At 42.5% G+C, this 27,327-nt stretch overlaps 1 protein-coding gene across 4 annotated transcripts in view; it reads right to left on the bottom strand.

Moving 5' to 3' along the window:
* LOC135106820 (uncharacterized) overlaps positions 1–27,327 on the bottom strand; it is a 109,038-nt gene that overhangs the window by 47,224 nt on the left and 34,487 nt on the right. For 2 of the 4 annotated variants that reach the window (XM_064016161.1, XM_064016163.1), the window contains exon 1: positions 6,220–6,336. The exons of the other annotated variants lie outside the window; for them this stretch is intronic. In XM_064016161.1, the coding sequence (XP_063872231.1) occupies positions 6,220–6,321 (102 nt within the window). In that variant the 5' untranslated portion in view covers positions 6,322–6,336. Of the gene's footprint in view, positions 1–6,219; positions 6,337–27,327 lie in introns of those variants that run through there. 4 annotated transcript variants of the gene reach the window in all.

Below are 27,327 nucleotides of genomic sequence, written 5' to 3' on the forward strand. Positions count from 1 at the left end.
GGAAGCGGACAGTAAATCTGAGAGAGAGAGAGAGAGAGAGAGAGAGAGAGAGAGAGAGAGAGAGAGAGAGAGAGAGAGAGAGAAGAGAGAGAGAGAGAGAGAGAGAGAGAGAGAGAGAGTATACACATGAACCAGAACTATTGATTTATAACGAGGATATCAGATGATCTACTTACTACTAATAATAAACTACGTGTGAGAGGACACACACACACACACACACACACACACACACACACACACGAGAGAGAGAGAGAGAGAGAGAGAGAGAGAGAGAGAGAGAGAGAGAGAGAGAGAGAGAGAGAGAGAGAGAGAGAGAGAGAGAGAGAGAGAGAGAGAGAGAGGTAATAGCGATTGCAGCATCAGCATCAAGGCGCCGTCACTTCTTTGCCTCCTACCTTCACGTCGCAACTTTTCCCTTCCCCCTCATCAGCTCTCAGCGTAATGACTTGTTTCCGGGAGACCCGCCCTCCGCCCTGACCTCACCTCCACTCCCGTCACTTACCAAGCTGTAATTTCAAGAACAGCGCTTCCTGCCTTCGTGTGAGTGTGTGTATGCGTGTGTTACAATATTTTACATCAGCTGAGTCTCTTTGAGTGCGCAACGAATATATTCTTCATTATCCTTTCTTTGTGCTTACGTCGCCTCCGTCTCTCTGTGCTCTGCCTTTTAAGTGAACTGGCTTTTCGTGAGTGCGCGAGGAACACCACTACTGTCATCATCATCAATATCATCACCCTCTATGATTGCACTGCAGACAAAAGCCTTCCCTAACGTCAGCCACTCACTTGTCTCCTGCCTTTCTTCTCCACGTCGTTCCTGCAAAGCTTCTCGTGTCGTATTTGCGTCTGGTTCTCTGTCTGCCCTGCCTTCTTTTGTCATTTCTAGGTTGTTCTGTTTCTTTAATTGTTCATTTGCTGTTTATTTCCCTGAAAGCGTGTTCTGACCATATCATTTCTTTTCGTTGTAGTCGATATGAGATAAAAATGTCTTGCTCTTTACTTACTTAGTCTCACAAGTGTTTTTTGTGGCTCAATTCAATGTTAACTACTACTACGTTGGAAGTCTTAGTTGATCAACAGAGTGGTAGATGACTGAGAGACTCGGTAATCAGGCTTAGTGCCGAGTCAACAGAGAGCTTTAAAAGAAGATTAAACAAATTAACGAGTTGGGATGACAGGTTGATGTAAATGGGTATGTTTTATACAGGGACTGCCACGTGTAAGCCTTCTGGCTTCTTGCAACTTCCCTTATTTTCTGTTATGTCTTTGTTTGGTTTATCACTACTACAATATAATTTTCTATAGAATTCTCTGAATCATTCAATCTGTATTACCAGTAATTTAATTTCATTCATCTTTCCAAACCCACTGCTGTGTCTGCCAACGCTGAGTGTTCTCTTTGTTACCTTCATACTTGTATCCTCGTTATGTTTCTTTTCTTTTTATGTACTTTCGGGCGTCATTACCTTTTGTCTTATTTATGGTTCCCGAAAAATCAGCGGCTTCCATTTTCTTTTCTATTGTTATCATTATCATTCTGGCTAGTTGTTTTAGTTCTTTCCTCAGCAGCTCTTCAGGGTTTATAATTTTTTTCTTTGACTGCTCTTCAAGATTTAGAATTTTTCCTTGGGTGCGTTCCAGTTTGCTTCTTGTGATGATTCAAACACTATCTTTATCAGGCCACTATTTAATGTATTTATGTTCATTTATGTCGTTGTGCTGAATTCAAATCCTAAATTCGTCCGACTTCTCTGACTATTGGCTTTATTTATTTATTCTTTACAACTTGCCTCTCTATCGCTTCAAATCTAGTGCTGATTTGCTTTATCGTCCCGTGATAACTGGCCTTCTATTTATTCAGTACTGCACCAATCTTAACAAAGTACAGTGTTTATGAAGGAACGAAGGCGGTTTAATTTTTGGTGTCAGCCTTTCAGTTCCTCCTTGTCAACTTCTTTGTCGCTTCAACAATGGAAGGTGATGTTCGTAACTTATAAGTCAATGCTCTCACCGAATGTTATGTGTATGTCACCTGTGTCCTTCAGTGAATCTGTTATAAAGGTTCATAATGCTTCTATTCAGAATGCTGGAACTACATACCCACACACATCCACACCTACATACATTATATTTAGATATATCATTATTCATTATAAATCTATATATGTAGCTGTCTCGTGTTGTCTTGTATTTTTTCCTCGCTTTGTCATGCTTTTTAAAAACACCCAATTATCTTATTCTGTTTTCCACCCGTAATAAATGCATCTGATTGTATGTAATAGACAACGCATTTGACGATGACATTTGAATACAGTGACACCCACACAAACCCAGCCACCCACCTGCACACACACACCTACCCACTCACTCACTCACTCACATACACACATACACACAGATGGAGAAAGGAACGAGTTGGTCACTGCCTTCTATCATGCATCAGCGTAAATCTGTGTTTATTTGGCGTGTGGGTCCGTGGTGAGCGAAGACTTCCTGGGGCACGCGTCTCACACACCCAGGCACCACGCCCTGTCTACTTGACCCGCCCCCGCCCGCTCCGTACCCAGGTACGTACACACACTTGTGGTCTTGATGAGAAGAGAAGTCAAGAAAAGACGTGCGCGTGCCGGAAGGTCATCTAGAAGTGCAGGGTTTTCGCCACATTGACGTGTTTTACCCGGAGAAAAGCAATGTGTGGAGCGTCAGTCCACGCCTTCACGGTTAGCCTGGCGCCGTCGGTGATAACATGTGCTGCCAATATTTGTTAAACAATATGCTTTGTCTGCTTCGTGAGTGCTGGCTTCAATTAACTTTGTATCACGGGAATAAAGATATCTGTTCTTGTTTCCAGTCCTTCCTCTGCCTGGGCTTCGGTTGTCTGTGTTACACCTGCATGAATTCAAGGTCATGTACACTCTATGGGAGAAAAGATGAATATGTTGGTGCCGTGTTTCATGGAAAATAAATATAAAAGAGAAAACTGTTAACATGCGAACATAACAGTCATATTATTTTTTAGGTAGTGAAAACTAACACCGGACTAGTCACTCGTCTCAATATTTATTGCTAGTTAAACAATGGAGTGTTTTTCATCTGTATGCATTGAACCAGGATGCTGCGAATCTCAAGAAGTGTTTCAACTGATATCATGGTTCCTTAAAATTAACAATACAGCACAATATCAGAAACCTTAAGAAAGCATCCTTGTCGCTCAAAATATTATCTTTTTATGGACGAAACTTGACTGTAATTAAGAGAGAGAGAGAGAGAGAGAGAGAGAGAGAGAGAGAGAGAGAGAGAGAGAGAGAGAGAGAGAGAGAGAGAGAGAGAGAGAGAGAGAGAGAAAAGGCACTAGCAGGGCAGGCCGTGCGCCGACCATGTCCACTCAGAACACCAGAATAGCAACCTGGACACAGCAAGAGACGATCCATGGCAGACAGAACCAGATAACTAGAGGGAAAGTTGAGTTTTGCAGGAGTAGCCTGAGATGGACTGACAGGCGACAGGAATGAGTGGAAAATGTTGCGAAGGCCTTAATCTTATCACGGATTCACACGGTGGTGATGATGATGATGATGATGATGATGATGATGATGATGATGATGATGATGCGTTATCCTTTATGACAGCCAAGGCAATGATGCAGAATTAAGATGAATTCGAAGGCCGCGTTGTTTCGATGACAACAACGAAAGCTCAGCCAGCGACAACACAAAGAAGAGCGACGTGAGAAGGCTGCCCAAGCTCTTATTTACACGTAACTTTCTGTTTAAGGCTCGTATTATTGAACGCTTTGGGTTCAGTGGCCACAGAGATGGTCAGTAGGGTTCTCAGGCTGTATTTTCCATTAATGGTGTACTTTTCCTGTTAAAATATCACTAGGATCATGAAGCATCTTTCAAAACCCTAATAACTTCTGCTACAACATGCTTAAAAGTACTGACGACGCTGAAATGTTTGAGAATGTGGTGTTTAGCGATGATAAGAACCGCATCTCAGTGGATCAAAAATGTGTTCTTTAGGTCCTCAGTCGCCACCAGATGCGCCTTCCCTTGGTGAGGCTGCTCAACCCATTATTGTCTGGCCCACGGGTGGCTGTGTAATCCCTTTGTCGTTTTTATTATTCAGTTTGCTCTGAGTGGCATGACAAAGCATCTGCATTCTGTCCCCTGGCAGTTTTGGCGATAATCTCAATCGTCTCAAGATCTAAGAGGGTGTGACATTCTCCTCAAAGAAAATATTCTGATATAGTTATGTGTTACCACGAGTTTGGATTTTTTGGTGTGAGCTTGCATGGACTTGGGAGTGTGTGTGTGTGTGTGTGTGTGTGTGTGTGTGTGTGTGTGTGTGTGTGTGTGTGTGTGTGTGTGTGTGTGTGTGTGTGTGTGTGTGTGTGTGTGTGTGTGTGTGTGTGTGTGTGTGTGTTCACGCAATCAGTGCTGGGAAGGGTGTTTGTGCCTTGGAATGAGGATGACACTGCTGTTACTACTATTACTACTACTACTACTACTACTTTTACTACACATAATAATAATAATAACAGGAAAAATAATAATGATAATAATAATAATTTAACAAAAATGTGACATTACAAAGTAAGAGCTCCCAGGACATTGTCCAGCACAAAGCACTGTCTCACACAGAAGCTAGCTGGAGGCTTATGTTGCCAAACAAATAAAAACTGCTGATTGTGTCGCGCGGCCCCGGCGAGTGTGTGGTCTGTGTGGCAGGCACAGTGTCAGGCGCACCGGAACTATCAGTAATGTGTTCACTGGAAGCTGAACCAATCAGGGTGTGCGGTCCTCCGTGAGTTTGCAAGCCGAGCGCTGACTAGCTGCTGCCGTATATTCACCGCTAGGTAATATTTATTGTCTTAATGTGTTTACAGTGATGTCGCTATAAGAACGTTTTATCATATTTCATAAATACTAAACAACAATTATAATCACAAAATTCAAGCTTGCCACGAGGTGTTAGGAATTAACAAAGTAATTTACACTAGTGAATGCCGCGCCGACGGCGTGAAAATCTGGCGGCAGTGCCTCCACTCAGCCACTGCGGCGGTGCACATACACTGCCTCCTCACATTTTTTTTCTTAAACTGTATAATAATGGTTACTACTGAAGGAATAATAACTAACACAAATCTGTCAGGAGGCAGTGTGCGCCGCGGCGATGGCCACGTGGTGCCACTGCCGCCGTTTTCTCACCCACATAGCGGCCGTCAGCGCGCTATTCACTGATGTATTTTCTTTGGTAACTCTTTACTTCTCATGGCAAGCTTGAATTATATAATTATTATTGCCAATTCGGTGTTTGTGAAAGATTATATAATATTCTTATAGCAACATTTCTGCAAAACAATAAAAATCACCGAGTTGTGAATATCCTGCAGCAGCCATCAGAGTGGGCTCGCTCAGCCTGCTTCGTGCGGTCTCCAGTGAATACATTATACTCACTGAACATTGTTATCTTGAAATATGAATACCAAAAGTTCCTCGCAAGACTTAACCCGACATCTCGCCCAACTAATCACTATAATCCTCACGACATTTTGATCTTGTTAATTCATTCGAGAGGCCTCAAATAATGATAAAGATAAGGCGTGGCGCACGCCCGGAGCGTGGACGATGGGCTGGTAGCGCTGCGCGATCCCACGCCCCGGCACAGTGAGTGGGGTGGCCACCTCCTATCTCCGCCGCCTTTTAACCTTCTCAATCATCGCTGACCGGTGCCCATTTAAGGCTGGGTGAAACCTAGGAGCGGCCAGCCACCCGAGAAATATTCCAACTGTGGGGCGGAATTCGAACTCGGGACTTCCTGCATTGAAGTCAGACGTGCCTAACGCCTGCACCATGGCGCTGTGCGAGGCGGTATGAATAATAAATGAAAATGAACAACTGAATAAATAACAAAGACACAAATACGCCTAAACTATATATATATATATATATAATATATATATATATATATATATATATTATATATATATATTATATATATATATATATATATATATATATATATATTATATAATATATATATATAATATATATATATATATACGAGTATATATATATATATATATATATATATATATATATATGGTGCCCGCGATGTCTTTAAAAAAATACATTGTACAACCTGCACCACATCACCTTATCAAGCTTTAGAGGGTTGTGGCAGTAAAAAGCACAACTGATTACAAGTACTGACCATGCCTATGTACCCAGCAATGAGTCTGGATCGTCCCTTCACTTCCCTTTTACTTGTGGCAGCTTGTGGGCGGTGGGCAATCTTGAGGTCTGGTCTGGTCATTTCCCATCACCGCGAGCCAAGGAGGAAACCGCGTTAGTTTCAGGCGATGAGAATGACGCAAACTCATTCGTTACTTCATGTATCTGACCAGTGATCACTTCGAGTCACCTCCCTTTGTTCTTACACATGTATAAAATTACAAAGGCTATAAATTTAAAAGACAATAAATAACAATGTGAGTGATCGTATGGTCGAAATATTTCACCGCCTGTTTAGTTTGATTTTGCCTCGAGGAGAAACATGTGGTGTGACCTAAATACATTAATTGAGTGTAAGGCCCTTATGCTTAAACACTCTGGGTTTTCATCTATGCTCGGTAGAATCATGTAGTATGTTAAAATATGATAAGTGTAAGGTCCGTATTCTTTAACACTTTTTTGAGCTTTTCACTCTCAGAGATTATGAAAGGAATTCTCACACGTTTTTTTTCTTTTTTCTCACTAATGACGCAGTATTCTTGTCAAGTTTTACTAGTACCACGAAAACACCCATGAGCCACAAAAACTCCCGCTAGACACGATGCTAGGGACCGTCTGATTAACAGTCGAAGGATTAGTGTAAAAAAAAACCATAAATCACTTGGTACGCCCTGCCATACCAGCACCACCACCACCGTCTAAATTCACGCAGAAGAAAAACCTCGTAAGCTGCAGTCGTGGATGAAGAGTGTGAGGGCCACTGTAGGGGGGCGTTGAGAGGGGGTCACGGTTGAGAGGGTCGAGGCAAAACCACGCCACACAGGTTTACGAGTCTTGGCGTGGGAGCACATTTCATCTGATTTCCTTCAGGTGGGACCTTCCTAGTATGGTTACGATCTGCTTATTTGTATAGATTCACTCCTTGACATAAATACTGGTTAATAATCTCTTTTTTTCCCACCTACTGCTATAATATACGTATCTTCAGTATCTAATATTAAGCTGTTTGGCGTGGAAACGAGGTTCACTTGATTAGATACGTGTGTTTACCTAGTTATATTTAGTCAAGCACATTTTGCTGGTATTTCCTTTAGTTGGTTTATATTCCTTACACTATCAGCCTTTCTTGTGTGTGTGTGTTTGTGTGTTTGTGTGTGTGTGTGTGTGTGTGTGTGTGTGTGTGTGTGTGTGTGTGTGTGTGTGTTACATCACAGCCATGTCCACTATTAGGCTACATTTCCGCGTTTAGGTTTACATCCTGTGCTGAAGCGACCATCCATCTGGCCTATACTTACACGCGTGCTTCTTTTTCTTGCTTCATGCCAGACTCCCTTCCTCCACAGCACGCCTACCTTGCACAGACGCCGCAGAAGAAAAGGACCGTATTCTGAAACGCTTCTGCGCTGCATGCCGACTTCTTTCAAAAGGCTCTGGGCGAAGAAGCTACACGGGTTTTTAAGGATGTTTTTTTTTATTTTATTTTCATTTTTTATACGATTCTACTGACAGATTAACATGGTTTTCGTATTATTAAAAGGAGAAACACTACTGAGAACGGCCTATCATCTATGTGACCTTTGAAAATAGGTCGTGTGTGTGTGTGTGTGTGTGTGTGTGAGTGTGTGTGTGTGAGAGAGAGAGTGAGAGAGAGTAGGAGAGAGGAGAGAGAGGAGAGAGAGAGAGAGAGAGAGAGAGAGAGAGAGAGAGAGAGAGAGAGAGAGAGAGAGAGAGAGAGAGAGAGAGAGAGAGAGAGAGAGAGAGAGACTTACACAAGTTTACAAGGGATTACATAACCAGAACAGGTACTAGGAAATCTGTAGGCGATGGGAGAACGAGAGAGAGAGAGAGAGAGAGAGAGAGAGAGAGAGAGAGAGAGAGAGAGAGAGAGAGAGAGAGAGAGAGAGAGAGAGAGAGAGAGAGAGAGAGAGAGAGAGAGAGAGAGAGAGAATGAATGGATAAACTCTCATTGCACAATATATGCCTTCATCTCTTTCTCTCTCTCTCTCTCTCTCTCTCTCTCTCTCTCTCTCTCTCTCTCTCTCTCCTCTCTCTCTCTCTCTCTCAGTGAAGTGCCATGAACACGGATATCCCTCCTGTCTTCCCGTTTCCCTGCCGCTTCAAAATGAACTGCCGGGACGAGAGGACGCCCTGCAATACTGTACTTAACCTATACAATGCTGCTTCATTCATGTAGTTCCCTGTTTTGTTTGTTCGTCTGCCTGTCCGTTCGCTTGTCTGCTTATTTCTGCCCCTATATGTCCAATTTTCTTTGTTCTCTCTCTCTCGTCTCTCTCTCTCTCTCTCTCTCTCTCTCTCTCTCTCTCTCTCTCTCTCTGATGGCTCTGAAAATAAGCGGCGAATCATTACTTACGGAAAAAAAGAGAGAGAGAGAGAGAGAGAGAGAGAGAGAGAGAGAGAGAGAGAGAGAGAGAGAGAGAGAGAGAGAGAGAGAGAGAGAGAGAGAGAGAGAGAGAGAGAGAGAGAGAGAGAGAGAGAGAGAGATAGTCTTAAGTGTACCATTCTGGCTGCAACTGCTTCTTTGTCAACTAATTATACCTGCCTAATAATAATAAAAAATCCAGTACCTAGGCAGTAACTTATAATTATTTACGTAAACCACAATTTTAAACTCGATATTTTTTGTCCTCCGTCAACTGCAGCTGCTCTCTAGTTGTTAAATTTTAATATCGATACTGCAATTCAATTAGGTACAAGAACAATATTTCAAACTCACTGTCAACTTCCACTTTTTTAACATCAAGGGACTCGTGTCTGAGGAAGCTGACTGACTAACTGACTAACTGACATAGACTGACATTGACTGCACGCTATAAATTTCATTAAGTGCATTCTGTCTTTCAGTGGAAGGTCTGAATGGTTACCCTACTTAGCGGGGGCATCACGAGAGAAGCACCTCCTCCTCGGTGAGCGTAAACACTGCTTAAATACGACAATTGAATACATAAAAAAAAAGGAAAAAGAAAAACACTTCACGAAATAAGCTGAAGGTTAAGGTTAAGGTCTAGGATATTGGGCGGGTCTCCAAGGTGGGAAGTAAAGATACTTAAGGTCAAAAGGACAGCGTGAAGATTTGTGTGCCAGAGCGAACTGAAGGAAAGTATGAGGCGGAACTAATGAGGAACACAGCCATTAATCCTTACCTTGTTAATAAGAGTATGACACCCGTTACGTCATTTGATTATCTGTTATACCGATAAAAAAAAAAAAAAAAACAGCCACACGTACTAAAACATCTCAACCACTTGATCACTTATTTTGCTATCAGTATCTTTCAAAACCGTACTATAAACTTAAGCCAAACTACCTTATTAAGCTTGAACAATGAAAGCAGGGAAAGGATTAAAATGATAAATACACGTAAAACACAGGTATAGTCTAAGTAACATGTGATTCTGAAGCAAGTGGCCAGTAATTCTGAAGCCTGAAGACTGCAGGAACGAGGGAGAAAAGAAGGAGAGAAAATAGTATCAATGCAAACATCCAATGAAGAGCCAGCTTTGGTTCAAGGTGAGGGTAAAGATAGAAAGGGGGGGGGGACGAAAGTAATGGGTCTTGTCAATGACTTACGAGGCGTCTGGGTTAATGAGAAACAGAAGGTGTGGCTTATGAGAGGAGGTGGAATTCCCAAGGTAGACAATGAGATGTAGGACCACAAGTGCTGGATAAATTAATGTGGAGAAAGTTGTCGAAGTTACCTGAGCACCTGTCCGAGTCGTCATCTTGAGGTATAGGTCTGGGCTGCGCTGTCTGGTCTGCTGCCTTCCCAAGACAGGCTCCCCGGGCTTGATTATGATTCATAGCCATCAATTCCAAATGTTTATGACCCGTGTGTCTAATGTACAAATGCTGTTATGAGGCCTGAGCGAGATCTTGGCTTTGGAGAGGAAACTATACTGTTCCTTGGTGTCTCTTAGCATGAGGCCTCTGAGGTATGATTACGATTCACAGCCACGCTTCTTGGTATCAGTTTTAAATGTAAATGATGTATGCGTCTAATGTACATGTTGTGTTATATGACCAGAGAGAGATCTTGTCTTTAGGAAGGTGAACTGTTTCTTCGTGTCACTCCAACAAGGGTTTGACAGGACACGAGGGAGCGAGTCAACAAACAACAGCAACGAGTACAAGCTTTTAGCACCCTCCCTTCCCTGGCCGCCACTTCTACCTCGGTGAGAGTGTTTGCAAGGTGTGGCGGCAGGTGTCTTGGCGCCTATTCATCACGGGAGTAGGCAACAAGACATTTCCATTACGCATCCGGCGGCTTGGGAGAGGCTCTTTGGGCCTGCGACGCCACTTCCCCAAGGTGTGTGTGTGTGTGTGTGTGTGTGTGTGTGTGTGTGTGTGTGTGTGTGTGTGTGTGTGTGTGTGTGTGTGTGTGTGTGTGTGTGTGTGTGTGTAGGGAGTGATATAATATGTACACACACACACACACACACACACACACACACACATGTAATTACAGAAAGGGTGTAAAAATCATACGTCAATTATATGTATGGCTTTGATCCTGTTCTTTTTTTTTTTTTTTTTTTTTCTAAGAAGTAAACGATTATCCCGGACAAATAGGGGAACGAATTTTCCTCAACACTTTTGTCTGTCTGGGAGAAAGAGATGTGGCGGGGAGGTGGAGTGCGGGGAAGAGAAAAGATATAGTGGGAACCTTTATGATGGGGAAGACATGGAGTTTAAGGGATAAGAATTCTCTGGTGGGGGAAGGTGCTGGTTGACTGTGTAACGGGGAATGGGGTCGTAACGTGGTAAGAGGTAATGAGTGAAGGAGACAGCAAGGCAGTGTGACGGAGAATGAAGGTGTAACGCGAGTGTTGGAATACTGTGACGAGATGAAGGAGTGAAGACAATGCAGTGACAATGTGGCGTGAAGATATGGTCGTAAAGATAGTGTTGTGACAGTGTGAGGTGAAAACGGGGTACACAGGGGAGACAGACAGCGTTTCGAAGACTGTGACGAGGGAATGAGGAAGTGTGACGTGGGGGAGACAATGCTGAGAGGCAGTGCGACAGAAATGAGGATGTAACACGGCAGGGACAGTGCTGGATGACAATGAGACGAAGAGATAAGGATGTAATATGAGGAGAGAGAGAGAGAGAGAGAGAGAGAGAGAGAGAGAGAGAGAGAGAGAGAGAGAGAGAGAGAGAGAGAGAGAGAGAGAGAGAGAGAGAGAGAGAGAGAGAGAGAGAGAGAGAGAGAGAGAGAGAGAGAGAGAGAGATTGAGACGTATTTTTTTTTTTTTTTATGTAGGAGGGACACTAGCTGAGGGCAACAAAAATCCAATAAAAAAGAAAAGCCAACTGAGATGCCAGTCCCAGAAAAGGGTCCAAAGCGGTAGTCAAAAATTGAAGGATAAGTGTCTTGAAACTTCCCTCTTGAAGGAATTCAAGTGGAAGGTGGAAGGTGGAAGGTGGAAATACAGAAGCAGGCATGGAGTTCCAGAGTTTACCAGAGAAAGGGATGGGTGATTGAGAATACTGATTAACTCGAATTAGAGAGGTGGACAGAATAGGGTTGAGAGAAAGAAGAAAGTCTTGTGCAGCGAGGCCGTGGGAGGAGGGAGGCTTGCAGTTAGCAAGATCAGAAGAGCAGTTAGCATGAAAATAGCGGTAGAAGACAGCTAGATATGCAACACTGCGGCGGTGAGAGAGAGAGGCTGAAGACAGTCAGTTAGAGGAGAGGAGTTGATGAGACGAAAAGCTTTTGATTCCACCCTGTCTAGAAGAGCGGTATGAGTGGATCCCCCGGACATGTGAAGCATACTCCATACATGGACGGATAAGGACCGTGTACAGAGTTAGCAGCTGAGGGGGGTGAGAAAGACCGGCGGAGACGTCTGAACACCTAACTTCATAGAAGCTGTTTTAGCTAGAGATGAGATGTGAAGTTTCCAGTTCAGATTATAAATAAAGGGCAGACCGAGGATGTTCAAGGGGGGACAGCTGAGTGTCAGTGAAGAAGAGGGGATAGTTGTCTGAAAGGCTGTGTCGAGTTGATAGATGGAGGAACTGAGTTTTTGAGGCACTGAACATTACCAAGTTTGCTCTGCCCCAATCAGAAATTTTAGAAAGATCAGAAGTCACGCGTTCTGTGGCTTCCCTGCGCGAAATGTTTACTTCCTGAAGGGTTGGACGTCTATGAAAAAACGTGGAAAAGTGCAGGGTGGTATCATCAGCGTAGGAGTGGATAGGACAAGAAGTTTGGTTTAGAAGGTCATTGATGAATAATAAGAAGAGAGTGGGTGATAGGACAGAAACCTAAGGAACACCACTGTTAATAGATTTAGAAGAACAGTGACCGTCTACCACAGCAGCAATAGAACGGTCAAAAAGGAAATTTGATATGAAGTTACAGAAAAAAGGATAGAAGCTGTAGGAGGGTAGTTTGGAAATCAAAGCTTTGTGCCAGACTCTATCAAAAGCTTTTGATATATCCAAGCCAACAGCAAAAGTTTCACCAAAATCTCTAATAGAGGATGACCAAGACTCAGTAAGGAAAACCAGAAGATCACCAGCAGAGCGGCCTTGACGGAACCCATACTGGCAGTCAGATAGAAGGTTGTGAAGTGATAGATGTTTCAGAATTTTCGTGTTGAGGATAGATTAAAAAAACTTTAGATAGGCAGGAAGTTAAAGCAATAGGACGGTAGTCTGAGGGATTAGAACAGTCGCCCTTTTTAGGAACAGGCTGAATGTAGGCAAACTTCCAGCAAGAAGGAAAGGTAGATGTTGACAGGTAGAGTTGAAAGAGTTTGATTAGGCAAGGTGCAAGCACGGAGGCACAGTTTCGGAGAACAATAGAAGGGACCCCATCAGGTCCATAAGCCTTCCGAGGGTTTAGGTCAGCGAAGGCATGGGAAACATCATTGTGTAGAATTTTAAAAGGTAGCATGAAGTAGTCAGAGGGTGGAGGAGAGTGAGGAACAAGCCCTGAATTGTCCAAGGTAGAGTTTTTAGCAAAGGTCTGACCGAAGAGTTCAGCTTTAGAGATAGATGTGATAGCAGTGGTGCCATCTGGTTGAAATAAAGGAGGGAAAGAAGTAAAGTTATTGGAGATATTTTTGGCTAGACACTAGAAGTCAAGAGGGGAATTAGATCTTGAAAGATTTTGACACTCTGTTAATGAAGGAGTTTTTGGCTAGTTGGGAAAACAGACTTGGCATGGTTCCGGGCAGAAATATTCTGGTGATTAGATTTTGGTGATGGAGATTCTGGTGATGGAAGGCTTAAGTACCTCTTGTGGGCCACTTCTCTATCATATATAGCACGAGAACAAGCTGTGTTAAACCAAGGTTTGGAGGGTTTAGGTCGAGAAAAAGAGTGAGGAATGTACGCCTCCATGCCAGACACTATCACCTCTGTTATGCGCTCGGCACACAAAGACGGATCTCTGACACGGAAGCAGTAGTCATTCCAAGGAAAATCAGCAAAATACCTCCCCAGGTCCCCCAAACTAGCAGAGGCAAAACGCCAGAGGCACCTTCACTTAGGGGGTATCCTGAGGAGGGACTGAAGCGATAGGACAAGATACAGATATGAGATTGTGATCGGAGGAGCCCAACGGAGAGAGGGTGACAGCATAAGAAGAAGGATTAAAGGTCAGGAAAAGGTCAAGAATGTTGGGCGTATTTCCAAGACAGTCAGGAATACGAGTAGGGTACTGCACCAATTGCTCTGGGTCGTGGAGGATAGCAAAGTTGAAAGTTAGTTCACCAGGATGATCAGTGAAGGGAGAGGAAAGCCAAAGCTGGTGGTGAACATTGATGTCTCCAAGAATGGAGATCTCTGAAAAAGGGAAGAGGGTCAGAATGTGCTCCACTTTGGAAGTTAAGTAGTCAAAGAATTTCTCATAGTCAGAGGAGTTAGGTGAGAGGTATACAGCACAGATAAATTTAGTTTGAGAGTGACTCTGTAGTCGTAGCCAGATGGTGGAAAACTCGGAAGATTCAAGAGCGTAGGTACGGGAGCAGGTTAAGTCGTTGCGCACGTAAACGCAACATCCAGCTTTGGATCGAAAATGAGGATAGAGAAAGTAGGAGGGAACAGAAAAGAAACAGAACAGGAGCTACTGTCAGTTGCCTCAGACACCTGGAGTTTCAGTGAGGAAAAGAAGATGAGGTTTAGAAGAAGAGAGGTGGTGTTCTGCAGATTGAAAATTAGATCTTAGATCGCGAATGTTGCAGAAGTTAATGAAGAAAAAGTTGAGGGAGGTGTCAAGACACTTACGGTCGTTATCAGAAGAGCAGTCCGACCTGGGGTACATTTGTGGTCCCCTCCCCAGATGGGGACTCCGAGGCTGGTGTAGAAGTCACCATGATAATTTTTGAATTTTTGAGTGAAGGGTGTGTGTTATTAGGTGCTTGTAGCTTTGTGTGGGAAGAAGAGAGGTTGTCTTTACGAGGGCAGGCTGTGACTGCCCCCTCGTGTTGTGAGACACAAAGGGAAACATTCAGTGAGGTCACAACTGGGTTTAATGACAAGTTCAAAGCACACCCTGATCCAGTGCTTTAGACCTCACTGGGAGTAATTATCGTTTTGGTAGGTGCCTACTGCCTCCTCCTTAGATAGTATAGTAAGAGGGAACTAACACGGAGGACACTGATGCTATCTGGCCCAACCCTCCCGGATGCTGGTCACGCTTGAACTAAATATAAATGCGGTTTTATTATACTTGGTCAGTCTGAACCAACCGCAAGAGGTGACGACTGATCCCGAAAGGCAGCAGCTGTCGCCACTTCACCCTGTCGACTGTGGCCTTAATCATCTCTTCGGTGAATAAGTTGCACCATTGTCTTGTGCTCGCAACATGAGCTCCCATCAAGCTGCCACCATCGCCGCCTCCCGCTCCTCTACCGAGAGATATTAACCAGGCATGAGAGAGAGAGAGAGAGAGAGAGAGAGAGAGAGAGAGAGAGAGAGAGAGAGAGAGAGAGAGATGAGAGAGAGAGAGAGAGAGAGAGAGAGAGAGAGAGAGAGAGAGAGAGAGAGAGAGAGAGAGAGAGAGAGAGAGAGTATAAGCATCACCACTTTCAACCACAAAATAATAACGAAACATGATAAAAAGGATGAAACTGAGAGAGAGAGAGAGAGAGAGGAGAGAGAGAGAGAGAGAGAGAGAGAGAGAGAGAGAGAGAGAATTACACAATGGCTAGGGAGTGTTCTGTGTCATTCCACTTCAGGCGATATACGGGTTACGCGCCAACTTCCACATTCTCTGCCTCGTAACATCCGCGCCTGTTACGTGACTGCCGCTCTTCCTGTTCTGCCCCGGAGAGAGAGAGAGAGAGAGAGAGAGAGAAGAGAGAGAGAGAGGAGAGAGAGAGAGAGAGAGAGAGAGAGAGAGAGAGAGAGAGAGACGTGCACAGACAACCATGTTCCACCATTTTTGTTCTCCACCTCTATCTCTGCGTGTTTTCGTAAATCATACAGTTATCATTTGTATTATTAAATTGATTGTTATTTGATATAGGTCTGACATGGTTTCATTTTTCTTTTAATTATTTCACCCCGTAAGGTTTATTTCCTTTGGTAATGAGTGTTTGAAAGTAAGGACAAGTTCGTGTCAGGAAAATGAATGTTAACTTAACTTAAAGAATCTTCCCTTATTTTTATTTATTTATTTATTTATTTACTTTTTGTTACCCTCTTCGTGACACGAATTCTTTTTCTCTCTTCAGTAATCACGCTTGAGGTAAGGAACTACTACTTACTGCACGTAATGAGAATGATTTTTATTTAACACTGTACGTTAGCTGGAATGAAAGAACCTTGCTACACTTTTTTACTCTATTCACTCCATTATATTAGTTTCTTTGAGTAATCGCCGCCTGAAGTTAAGCGTTACATATTTTCAAGTAAAACGTTATTCCGTGTTTTTTTTTTTTTCTTTTTTCCTTTTTTTCTTCATTGAATTTAAAGAAACTTCCAATATTTTTTTCTTCACCTTCGTCACCCACTCCATAAGATTTCCCTTCAGTAACCTCGAATGAAGTGAAGCAATGGTTCATGTATTCAAACTGTACGTGATATAACATACATAAATAATAATTTCACTCTTTCACACGTGTTAAGAATAAATACAATCATGTAATATTATAGCGTTATATTTTAAAACATTTTTCCTGTAAGTCTTGTGTACAACATAAGGCTACTTTGCATCTTCACATCACTTACTCAACTTTTTTTAAACACTTCGTTGAAATTAAAGAAACTCCCACTTATTTATTTTTTTCCCTCTGTTCTTATTCCACAGCTATAAGGCACCCCAGTAACCTCCGTGTTGTCCAGAATTATTTCCATGTAGTCAAAACTGGATATCATTTAACAAGGTACTCGTCTAACATATGTAGTAATTTTACCATAATTTTACACAACCTCAATATCGGTGAAATTACGTACACACTGTTGACTATCCTTACATTATTTTACTTCCACTCACAAGTAATCTCCGTCTGCAGTGTAAGGCGTTTTTGTCTCCTCAAATTGAGCATAATTTAATTGACGGTTTTTACTCTCCTTGATATTAAAGAGCTATCCAATATTTTGTACTCGCTCTACTCAATTACAATAATTTCTTTAAGTGATCGCTGTAAAAATTTTCAAACTAAACTTAATTTATGATTTTTTTTTACCTTAACTAAAATAAAAACAGTCTTCCACTATTTGTTTTCCTCTCTTCACTCCATAACATCAGTTTTTCTAGATAGTCCCTGTTTTAAAATCAACCTGACTCTTACCTTCAGACTCGACGTTATTTACCACAGTTTTCAACTTTATCGAAATTAACGAACCTGTTTTCCTTTATTATCATCTTATTTTTTTTCCACTCCAGTCGATAACATTGGTCTCCTTAAGTAATCTCGACTGAAACTTGGGGTTACAGATTTTCTTGATCGTTACTGAATTATATATATATATATATATATATATATATATATATATATATATATATATATATATATATATATATATATATATATATATATATATATATATATATAATTATCTACAATAAAACTAAAGAACCTTTCATTTTTTTTCTCTCTTCACTGTAAAACATTAATTTCCCTAAGTTATTTCCGTTGAAGTCAAGGTGATTCTTATTTTTGAGTTGAACATTATTTATACTACAGTTTTTATCTTCACTGAAACTAAAAAGCCTCCCACTACATATTTATTTTCACGTTAATGTAATCTCCGTCTGAAACTGAGAGTACAAATATTCTGACTAAGCGTTACTTTCTTTTATCACTATCTCCACTGAAACTAAAGAACCTTTCGCTATTTTTATTACTCCCTTCACTATACGAGTAAAACATTAATTTGCCTAAGTAATCCTCGTCAGAAGTTGATAAATATTTCACACTTCACAACTGAATGTAAAAAAATAAATACATGAACAAAACTCATTGAAATTACACAATCTTCCCCCTCCCTCATCCCCGCCTCTTTTCCTTTCCTCTCTACCAACCTACTTACTTTTATTTACTTCACCTCGTAACATTAATTTCCCAGAGTAATCTCCGCCTGAAGCGAGGAAGGTTAAAGGACAGTGTGATATACTGCGTCTTTATTTCAGCGCCGTGTGAGAGACTGCCTGTTAAAGGTGACGCTGGCTGCTGCTGGTGCTGAAGATGATGATGATGACGATGATGCTCCGTGGCGGCATTATCTCAGCGCTAAGCAAAGAGTCAATTACTGCATCGATATAAAGAATAAACCATCTCGTGTGTAAAATGTGGTTTGTGCGGTCTGTACGTAACATGATCTCTCTCTCTCTCTCTCTCTCTCTCTCTCTCTCTCTCTCTCTCTCTCTCTCTCTCTCTCTCTCTCTCTTTTCTTTAATTTCTCATGGTTAATAAATATTTCATGGTTGAGAAGCTGCAGTACTCTCTCTCTCTCTCTCTCTCTCTCTCTCTCTCTCTCTCTCTCTCTCTCTCTCTCTCTCTCTCTCTCTCTCTCTCTCTCTCCCTCCATTCATTCGTCGCCTTTAATGGTCAACAATGCATTATTTTCCCTTGCCCACTTCCCTTTTACTTCAATCTTTTTCACTAGGGCAGGATCAGCCAGTGTCCCGCAGCGGGGGTCGCGGGCTTCCTATTGGGTTCTTCAAGTACAGACAGGAACATACCGCGCGTTGATAAGTAAAGTCACCCTTGTCATCCTCGTTAACTATTAGAAATCACACCAACGTTATCCACCCAAAATACAGTCATGGGTGAAAGTTGCTAAGCCTGCCGTATCTATTTCCATTTTTTTTTTTTTCTAGCGTCTTGTTCCCTAACCTGTTGGCACTCTATCAGCTGCCAGATCCTGTAAGGTTATCAGGTAGATTTCAAATTGATGGGACTTAAAACACAGTGATATGTAATATTCATGCGCATCTTCGAGAAAGAAAGAAAGAAAGAGATAAATAAGAATAGATTTTACAACGTCCAACCAGTACAATGTTTGCAGGTGGCTGCAGGGAGGGAGGGAGCGAGGGAGGGAGGGAGGGAGGGTCTTAGTGATAATGGTAATGAAGGAAATATGTGCCAAATAGCAGTCAAAGGGTTTTAAGTGACTTGTAACTGTGACTCTCTTTTTAAACTACCATCTAGATTATAAATCAAAGTCCAACCAACGAAAAAAAAAAAAAAACACACACACAAATGAGAGAGAGAAAAAAAAAGAAAAGAAAACAATGATTATATGAGTGACTGAACTGAGAGGAAAACAAAGAGGAATTAATACACTGAAATACATTATCTTTGACTGACACATGACAAATGAAGCATCAGCGGGGCACCTGGTTTCCACTTACACACCAATACTATTTTTCTTACTGTGTATATGGACGAGTGACTGAAGGCTGCAAAATTTATACAGAAAAGGTTAGTTTAATTGTCGCCCTAAGTAAAAAAAAAAAAAAAAAAAGTTCCAGTTAGTTTGACCTACTTAGTTTCCCAGGTGTCTTCATACACAGCTATTGTAAAACTTAAAAAAAATAATAATAACAGATAAATAAAACTGATGGGGGATGGTGGGGAAAAGCTGGGGAAGGTTGAACGCTCCCGAATCTATTAGTAAAAGCGATAACAAAATTAGAATACTGTTCACCTCTCGCTTTAATATGGTGACAGGACAAGGATAAGAAGCAGAACGTTTTGTGCACCCGTGATACAGTGAGGAGCCCCCAAAACACCACGGACTAAGGGTACGAACACACTGAACGCGTGAAAGGCGCGAGCGGGCGTCAGAGCGAGCGAGCGATAAATTATCCTTCGGTAAAATGAATGGGAAACGCAGACAGTGTGCACATTTGACGCGAGCGTCAAAGCGAGCGAGCGTCATTTGTAAGCGACAAGCGGCAAGATTTTAAATTTTATAATTTCAAGCGACAAGCGTCAAAGCGTCAAAGAGTCAAGGGGCTATGTTGATGATCTTAAGATATTGCTTCTATGCATATTTCAGTGAAAAATAAAAGTATCACAATCTTCTTAGGGCGTAATGTGTTTATCATAATTTATAGTGATGAAATACCGAAATAAACCCATTTATATGTTATTAAACATATTTTGAGGGTGTTAATTTAAGACAAATACACACGCTAGTCCTCAGATATTTTACACACACACACACACACACACACTTTTAACATTCATTTTGAATTTGGGATGAACTGATTAGGAGGAACAACAAAACAGACCACACGCCTCGAAAGATGACAACGAACTAAAGTTCTCCCATCAATGAAGCGGCCTATTTGACGCTCGCACCGGACTCAGTGTACACACCCTCACATTTTGACGCTTTGACTCTTTGACTCTCGCTCGCTCTGACGCCCGCTCGCGCCTTTCACGCGTTCAGTGTGTTCGTACCCTAAGACTTCGCCACTATTATCACCACATCCAGACAGCGTTCGCATCACCATCTTAGCATAAAAAAACGGATGACAGGAAAAAGAGCACCGCATTAACGAACCACATCCCACAATGCCTCAGGACACGTGATCCTTGGAGAGAGAGAGAGAGAGAGAGAGAGAGAGAGAGAGAGAGAGAGAGAGAGAGAGAGAGAGAGAGAGAGAGAGAGAGAGAGAGAGAGAGAGAGAGAGAGAGAGAGAGAGAGAGTATAAATGGAAACGAGCTGTCGCCATTATGGAAGTGTCATACTGTTGTCATCTCTTCTCACCTATTTACCTGAACCACTACATCCACCTTACTACTACTCGTGTAAAAAAAAAAAAAAAAAAAACTGACGCGAAGGAAAAAAAAAAGAAAAAGAGAAAAAAGAAAAAGAGAAAAAAAAGTGACGTGATAAACTGTGCCACATTAGAGGGGCAAGAAATTAGGGCCCAGAAAATTCATGTTGACGAATAAAAATAAATCAGATTTAACTCGTTCTTGTCCGAGGAAATGCTGGCGACTAGCTAACTGTGTGTGTGTGTGTGTGTGTGTGTGTGTGTGTGTGTGTGTGTGTGTGTGTGTGTGTGTGTGTGTGTGTGTGTGTGTGACAAGGTTGCTGAAATACGTTTGACTGAGAGAGAGAGAGAGAGAGAGAGAGAGAGAGAGAGAGAGAGAGAGAGAGAGAGAGAGAGAGAGAGAGAGAGAGAGAGAGAGAGAGAGAGAGAGAGAGAAATATTCGTCAGTTCTAGTTTTCCACATTTCTTACTATGCCAGAGAGAGAGAGAGAGAGAGAGAGAGAGAGAGAGAGAGAGAGAGAGAGAGAGAGAGAGAGAGAGAGAGAGAGAGAGAGAGAGTCTATCTATATAAGTATACTGCACAAAGCGTTAGGTTAATCAGTTCTTCCTTCCTCAACAATTTCTTTCACTTCCAACTTACTTCCCTTCACACTCCATGCGATTATAAAACCACTACTTTCTTTATCAATCTTAATCTGAAACCTACAGCGCTACCATTCAACAAATAAATGAGCAAATAAATAAGAAGAACTACATACATCATTCAGTAGATAAATAAATAAATAAAAAAAACTTCTACGTGTCTTGAATTGAGGAACGGAAGGGGATGAAAAGTGGTGAAAGTTCTGGTTGAGTCCCGAAGGTTTGGGATTCCGACGTGGGAGGCGGGGAAGGAGAGGCGCACTTTTTGCCGCCATCATCTCTGTGTGCCAAGTAAAGCACTCTGCCGCTCTGCCTGGCGCAATTTCCTCTGATGTTTCCCTCTCCATCTCCTTCAGCGCTCCCTCTGCCTCCCATAACACAGCTGCGCCAGTCACTGAGGGAATCGACGTGCTTACTTTACCTGTGTGCTGAGTGACACTACCGCCGTCTTCTGCTGTTTGAGTGTGCGGGAATCGACAGGTTTGCGCTCATAAGACTAAAGGTTATTGTTATTAGCGGCGGCGGCGGCGGCGGCGGCAGTAGTAGTAGTAGTAGTAGTAGTAGTAGTAGTAAAAAGGGAAAAAGTAGTAACAGTATAAGTAGTAGTAGTAGTAGTAGTAGTAGTAGTAGTAGCAGTAGCAGTAGTAGTAGTATCTATAATTCATTTACTTTTCTATATATTTATTTATCTATTTCACATCAGGTACAGCGATGCCTCAAACTAATCACTGGCTTTATTCCCCAAACTGTCTAGCGATGACTGATGTTTAATCTCTACTACTAAAAGGTTTCTATTTACTTCAACGTCAGATGCAGCGGAATATTTGTCAACGATGGAATAAAATGGATCAAATCTTTCATCGCTGGAGGTTCACTGATTTCGAGGACCAAAGCTTTTTTTTTTTTTTTTTTTTAGAATTTTCCATGCGTTTTGGAATTAATCTGCTATGCGCTACTCTTGCAAAGCTAAAATGCTCTAGAATACAGATTTTTCTCGCAGTATTTTAGGTAATGAGATGCCCCGGAATGTCACTCGTGCACCGTCACTCATCAAGCAATGTTGGAGTTAATTCTGCTCCACTGCAACATTTTCTGCTTGGATACTTTCTTTTTTTACTCCACTCCACCTACTGAACCTCCATTACAAACGCCATACAAAACACAAGCACCGTATCCACATGTGAGGATAAAGTACTCTTTTTTCGTTCTGCAGTTCACCAGCTACTGCACTTCCATTACAAGCACCACATCCAGGTACGCTACATAACCATACATATAAGGTATAGTAAGGTACTGTATTTCCTTCAGTGCTCCCTTCCACCAGCCACCGTACCTCCTTTACAAGAGTGAAACACAAGCTTCGTATTTTTGTTCTTTCACCAGGATAAGTGATTGCTAACCCTTTCACTACTCTATGGCAAACCTTTCCTTAATCACTAACTACTTTGAGACTCCTTTTCTTCTACAGCAGCCACTAAACATTGTATTTCTTATAAATTATTAAGTCTATTCTTTGTTTTATTTCCTTGTAGATGCTTATATACTTCATAATTTGCTCGTAGCGCTGTAGCGAAAGGCTTGTCATGTGAGACTTCTTATACCTTGTTCGGGATCTGTACGAGAAAATTAATCTTTCAAACCCTTCAAGCACCGTATTCACGTACTCCACATTATCATACGCATGAGGCATGAGGCACTGCAAACAACACTCCAGCCGCCCACACCTGTCCCCCAGCGCGGGCCAGCACACACCTGTTTCCTGCACCAGTAGTGATGTCATGTTCTCTGATGGCGGACTAATACTATCAATCGATGGCGCTTTACAGTTACATTCCTTCACAATGTCACTCGTAACACGCTCCCATGTAAGCCTCGGTGAGATGTAGTGCCGCAGTAATATGACGGGTTGTTCTGAAAGGGTCATGACAACACTTAAAATACTTCACCATTCTCTCCCCTTCCCATGCATTTTACACTTCCTCTTCCTCCCCATCCACCACCACCAAATGTTATCCCTCCCATCCTCCCTCCTTCGTCCCTTCCTCCCTCCTCCCACAATACAGTCGCGCTTGATTCAAACTTTCAGTCCGGCTCTCCCCATTATGAATATGAAAACAGTATATGTTGATGGAAAAATGTTGCTTCACGTTCGAGAATACGTGACGCAACTCGTGCATAACTCTGTGTTCTCAAACGTTTGGGTTCCTAATCTCGGCTACTTTTAACAGGCTGTAGTGGAGGTTATTGACGTTTTCAAGGATATTTTCATTATCCTAGTGACAATTTTGCAAAAGACTCAGCCTCATGAATAGAAGAACAAGATCGTGTGCCCGAGAAATTATTTATGTGGCCTTTCGTAAACAGTCCTGATGATGTGGAACGATGCCGATATAAAACTCAACAATCACAATAACAACAAACACATGGAAACTGAGTAGATATAACCGCTGACTGGACCATCCGGATACATTTTTAGTCAGCTGCTTTGTTATTCATTTTTTTCTGTACACCTTCCCCTTACCTGCTTTTCTGGCACTCCCATTTACTCATTTATGTACCTTTCTCTCAATAAACTATAATTTACTAATCACTCTAAGACACTTTTACTTGTTCTACAGCCACCTCCACCTCCAATCTTTAAACTGATTGAAAATTGCAAAACCTACTCTTTTTAGTCCCATTCTTTTTTTTGTAGATGCTTATAAAGATTTCATGCATTACTTTTGATGCTGTTAATTGCTTCGTATCGCAGTGAAAGGGTAAACGGTGTATATACATGTATGTGATCTTGAAATTCCAGACGAGGCAAGAAATGGCGAGACGCACACACACACACACACACACACACACACACACACACACACACACACACACACACACACACACACACACACACAAAGGCGTGACTTGAAGGAGGGTGTTCCAGGTCACGGAGCCAGCAGCCAGCGCGGAGGGTAAGAGCTCCGTTAACCTACCTTGTGCTTCCCTTCCCCTGCTGTGCTCGCCAGTATATGCGGAGCGTGGAAATATTGTCGGTGCTTTCATGTCGCGGAAAAGACGTGCAGCTTGGCGTTTGGAAATATGAAGAAGAGAGAAAGAGAGAGAGACAGATGGAGACAGACACACATATTCACACGAACACACGAGAGAGAGAGAGAGAGAGAGAGAGAGAGAGAGAGAGAGAGAGGAGAGAGAGAGAGAGAGAGAGAGAGAGAGAGAGGAGAGAGAGAGAGAGAGAGAGAGAGAGAGAGAGAGAGAGAGAGAGAGAGAGAGAGAGAGAATTACATATGAATACAGCAGCACCTTATCTTTAAGTTTTTGTGAAGGTAGGTGACACTGACTGCCTGGTAAAGAGTTTGAACAGTATACTCGTACAGCAGAGGTTAGTAAAGAGAGGAAAGAAGAGGAATAGAGAGAAGGAAAACAAAAAGAAATTAGAGAAAGGGAGAGGAGAGAAGAGGATATGAGAAGAGAACAGTAGATGAGAAGAGAGGAAGAGAATAGGAGACAGAAGGGAAACTAGACGGGAAGCTGGAGTAGATCAGATGAGTGGAAAGGAATGAAAAAGAAAGAAAAAGATGATGGAGGAGGAGGAGGAGGTGGAGGAGGAGGATAGATAGCCTTGTGCCACGCGTTCCTATCCTCGCGTCAAGACAGCTGTGGGAGCGTCTGTAACTTGAACCCTGAAAGCGGAGCAATGGTCAAGGCTGCACATCGTGGTCTGGGAGTTTGTTTGTTTCCTCCTCCGACTCTCTCTCTCTCTCTCTCTCTCTCTCTCTCTCTCTCTCTCTCTCTCTCTCTCTCTCTCTCTCTGTGTGTGTGTGTGTGTGTGTGTGTGTGTGTGTGTGTGTGTGTGTGTGTGTGTGTGTGTGTGTGTGTGTGCATGAACGAGCAGAGGAAACACACACACACACACACACACACACACACACACACACACACACACACACACACACACACACACACACACACGAAATAGTTTCCTCCCAGCTCGACTGTCTTCACCTCCCGGGAAAAATAATACAAAAATAATAAATACTTGTAAATAAATAAAAATGAAGCAATAACACTAGAAAACGAGGAAAAAAAAAAAAAGTAAAAGCGACAGGAATTAAGGAAGCAGCGCAGGTAAGAGCGACGCCTCATCTGTAGGTGATAAAAAGTTGACAGCTACTGATTAAATCGCCGGCACCTTTTGTAATTCAAGTTAAGGCGCGACACCCCCTTATCATTCACTCCCAAAGACACTTATGCTGCTGTGACCTGCATTAAAAGGCCAGTAGGTGGATGTGAGAGGAGGAGGTTATGGGGGGGAGGGGGGATGTCTTTGCCGTACAGTGACACCATAGAGGGTGATGATCATATGGACGTTTATGAAGCCAGCGGCAGTGTTTTTAAAGCTCTGGACTCTCTAAAAGAAGTCGTGATGATTATTATTCGAGTGGTCTTAGGTGTGTTTTATCCCAGTGATGATGCAGGATTCTTATCACGCTACCACCAGTTATGAAAACACCGTTGGACTCTTCATAACCTTGATTAGAGCCTTTTATAAATAGAAAACACCCTTGAAAACCTAATAACTTCCACTAGACTGTTATAAAAACTACCAATAATTTCAAATGAAGAGAAATCACCCTTGAAAACCATTAAAAACTTAATAAAAGCCTGTTAAGAGCAGTCAAGACAAGACGCCGAAGTGTTGGAGAATACGGTACCGGTTATATCTTGTTACCGGAATGAAGAAGCGAAGGGACGACTTAAATAACAAGACTAGTGTATCGCATGGCTGATGTGGCGCGTCAAAGGAGTGAGTCAACGTGAGGTCCGCAGTACTCAGTGACGGAATGGAGGGTACAGTCAGCTGATAGGAGATTGATACAGAAGGAATCACACTCCCACTCTCTACGATCTACCGTATCTCTTTATTAAACGCCTTATCTGTTAATAAAAACACCTCGTTCAATGCCGTGAAAGTCCTGCAAATCTCAACCAACCTTTACGCACTGACAGGAAGACAAAATTAGACGTTTGCTACAAGGCGCACTGAGCGGTGGAAGGGAGGCAAGGTAAGACACAATATCAAAATACGCTAACAGCCAATACCTCAGCTGCTCGTCAGGTTCATCGGTTGTGTTACTTAACCATCTCTTTATTGAGGAGAGAGAGGGATGGAGTAGAGGGGAGATAAAAAAAAAAAATAAAATAAAATAAAACGATAGTCGTAGTAGTAGTAGTAGTAGTAGTAGTAGTAGTAGTAGTAGTAGTAGTAGTAGTAGTAGTAGTAGTAGTAGTAATAATAATAATAACAAAAATACAATAATAATAAGGGTAACAACAGCAACAACAACAAGTGTGTTACGCATCAACGGGGCAGAAATTCTGTAGTGATGGGGGGGAGTGACACCACCACCATATTCAAAGACACTGGGCACTCCTGCACTGAGACCCAGCTGTGGAGGAGAGCTGCAGCAGATACACCATTCAAATGTTCGCCTCAAGCACTGGTGTGAATTAGTGAACACCACATGGTAACTTCCGGTAGTGTCTCGCCGGGTTGCCATCTATCCACACACTGGGCGCGTCATCATTGCACTCAGCCCGCCGCATCACAAAGGGCGTCTGTCACTGGGAGGCGCTGAGAGATGCGAAACACAACCTCTCGTCTGAAGTCCATGATCTAGATGCGATAAATTTAGAAAAGGAAGGATAATCGAGGAACACATTTGCTTCAGACTGAGCAGCTACAGAAAGATGCCGAATTACTACAAACGTCCTTGACATCATAGCACGGAGGAGGCTGGCACGGCGGCGCCACTCTTCCGCCCCGCCACCACATGCACAGCACCCCGCCCCGCCCCACCCCGCTCCACCCAAGCCTCGCCATTCACAGCATTTACGCCCTAAAATGTACTCGGGATACAAAACAGTTCGGTTACATAAAGCACTACACAGTTTGCGGCGATATTGCAAGAAGACTGCAATAGCGTGCTTACTAATGGTGTGCGGGCTTGCTTACTTCGTTGGTACCAGCACGTGATGAAACACTCAAATTTTAAAGGGAAGCAGGGATTAGGTGAATATTAACGACGACGACACCAGCAGCAGCAACAACAACAAAACAATACCACCATAACTGACATCAACAAAAGCAGCGCCGATGTTGATGATGATAGCAATAGCGATAATGACATATTCTCTCTCTCTCTCTCTCTCTCTCTCTCTCTCTCTCTCTCTCTC

Source organism: Scylla paramamosain, chromosome 14 (genome assembly GCF_035594125.1).
Source record: "Scylla paramamosain isolate STU-SP2022 chromosome 14, ASM3559412v1, whole genome shotgun sequence".
NCBI classification, from domain to species: Eukaryota; Metazoa; Arthropoda; class Malacostraca; order Decapoda; family Portunidae; genus Scylla; species Scylla paramamosain.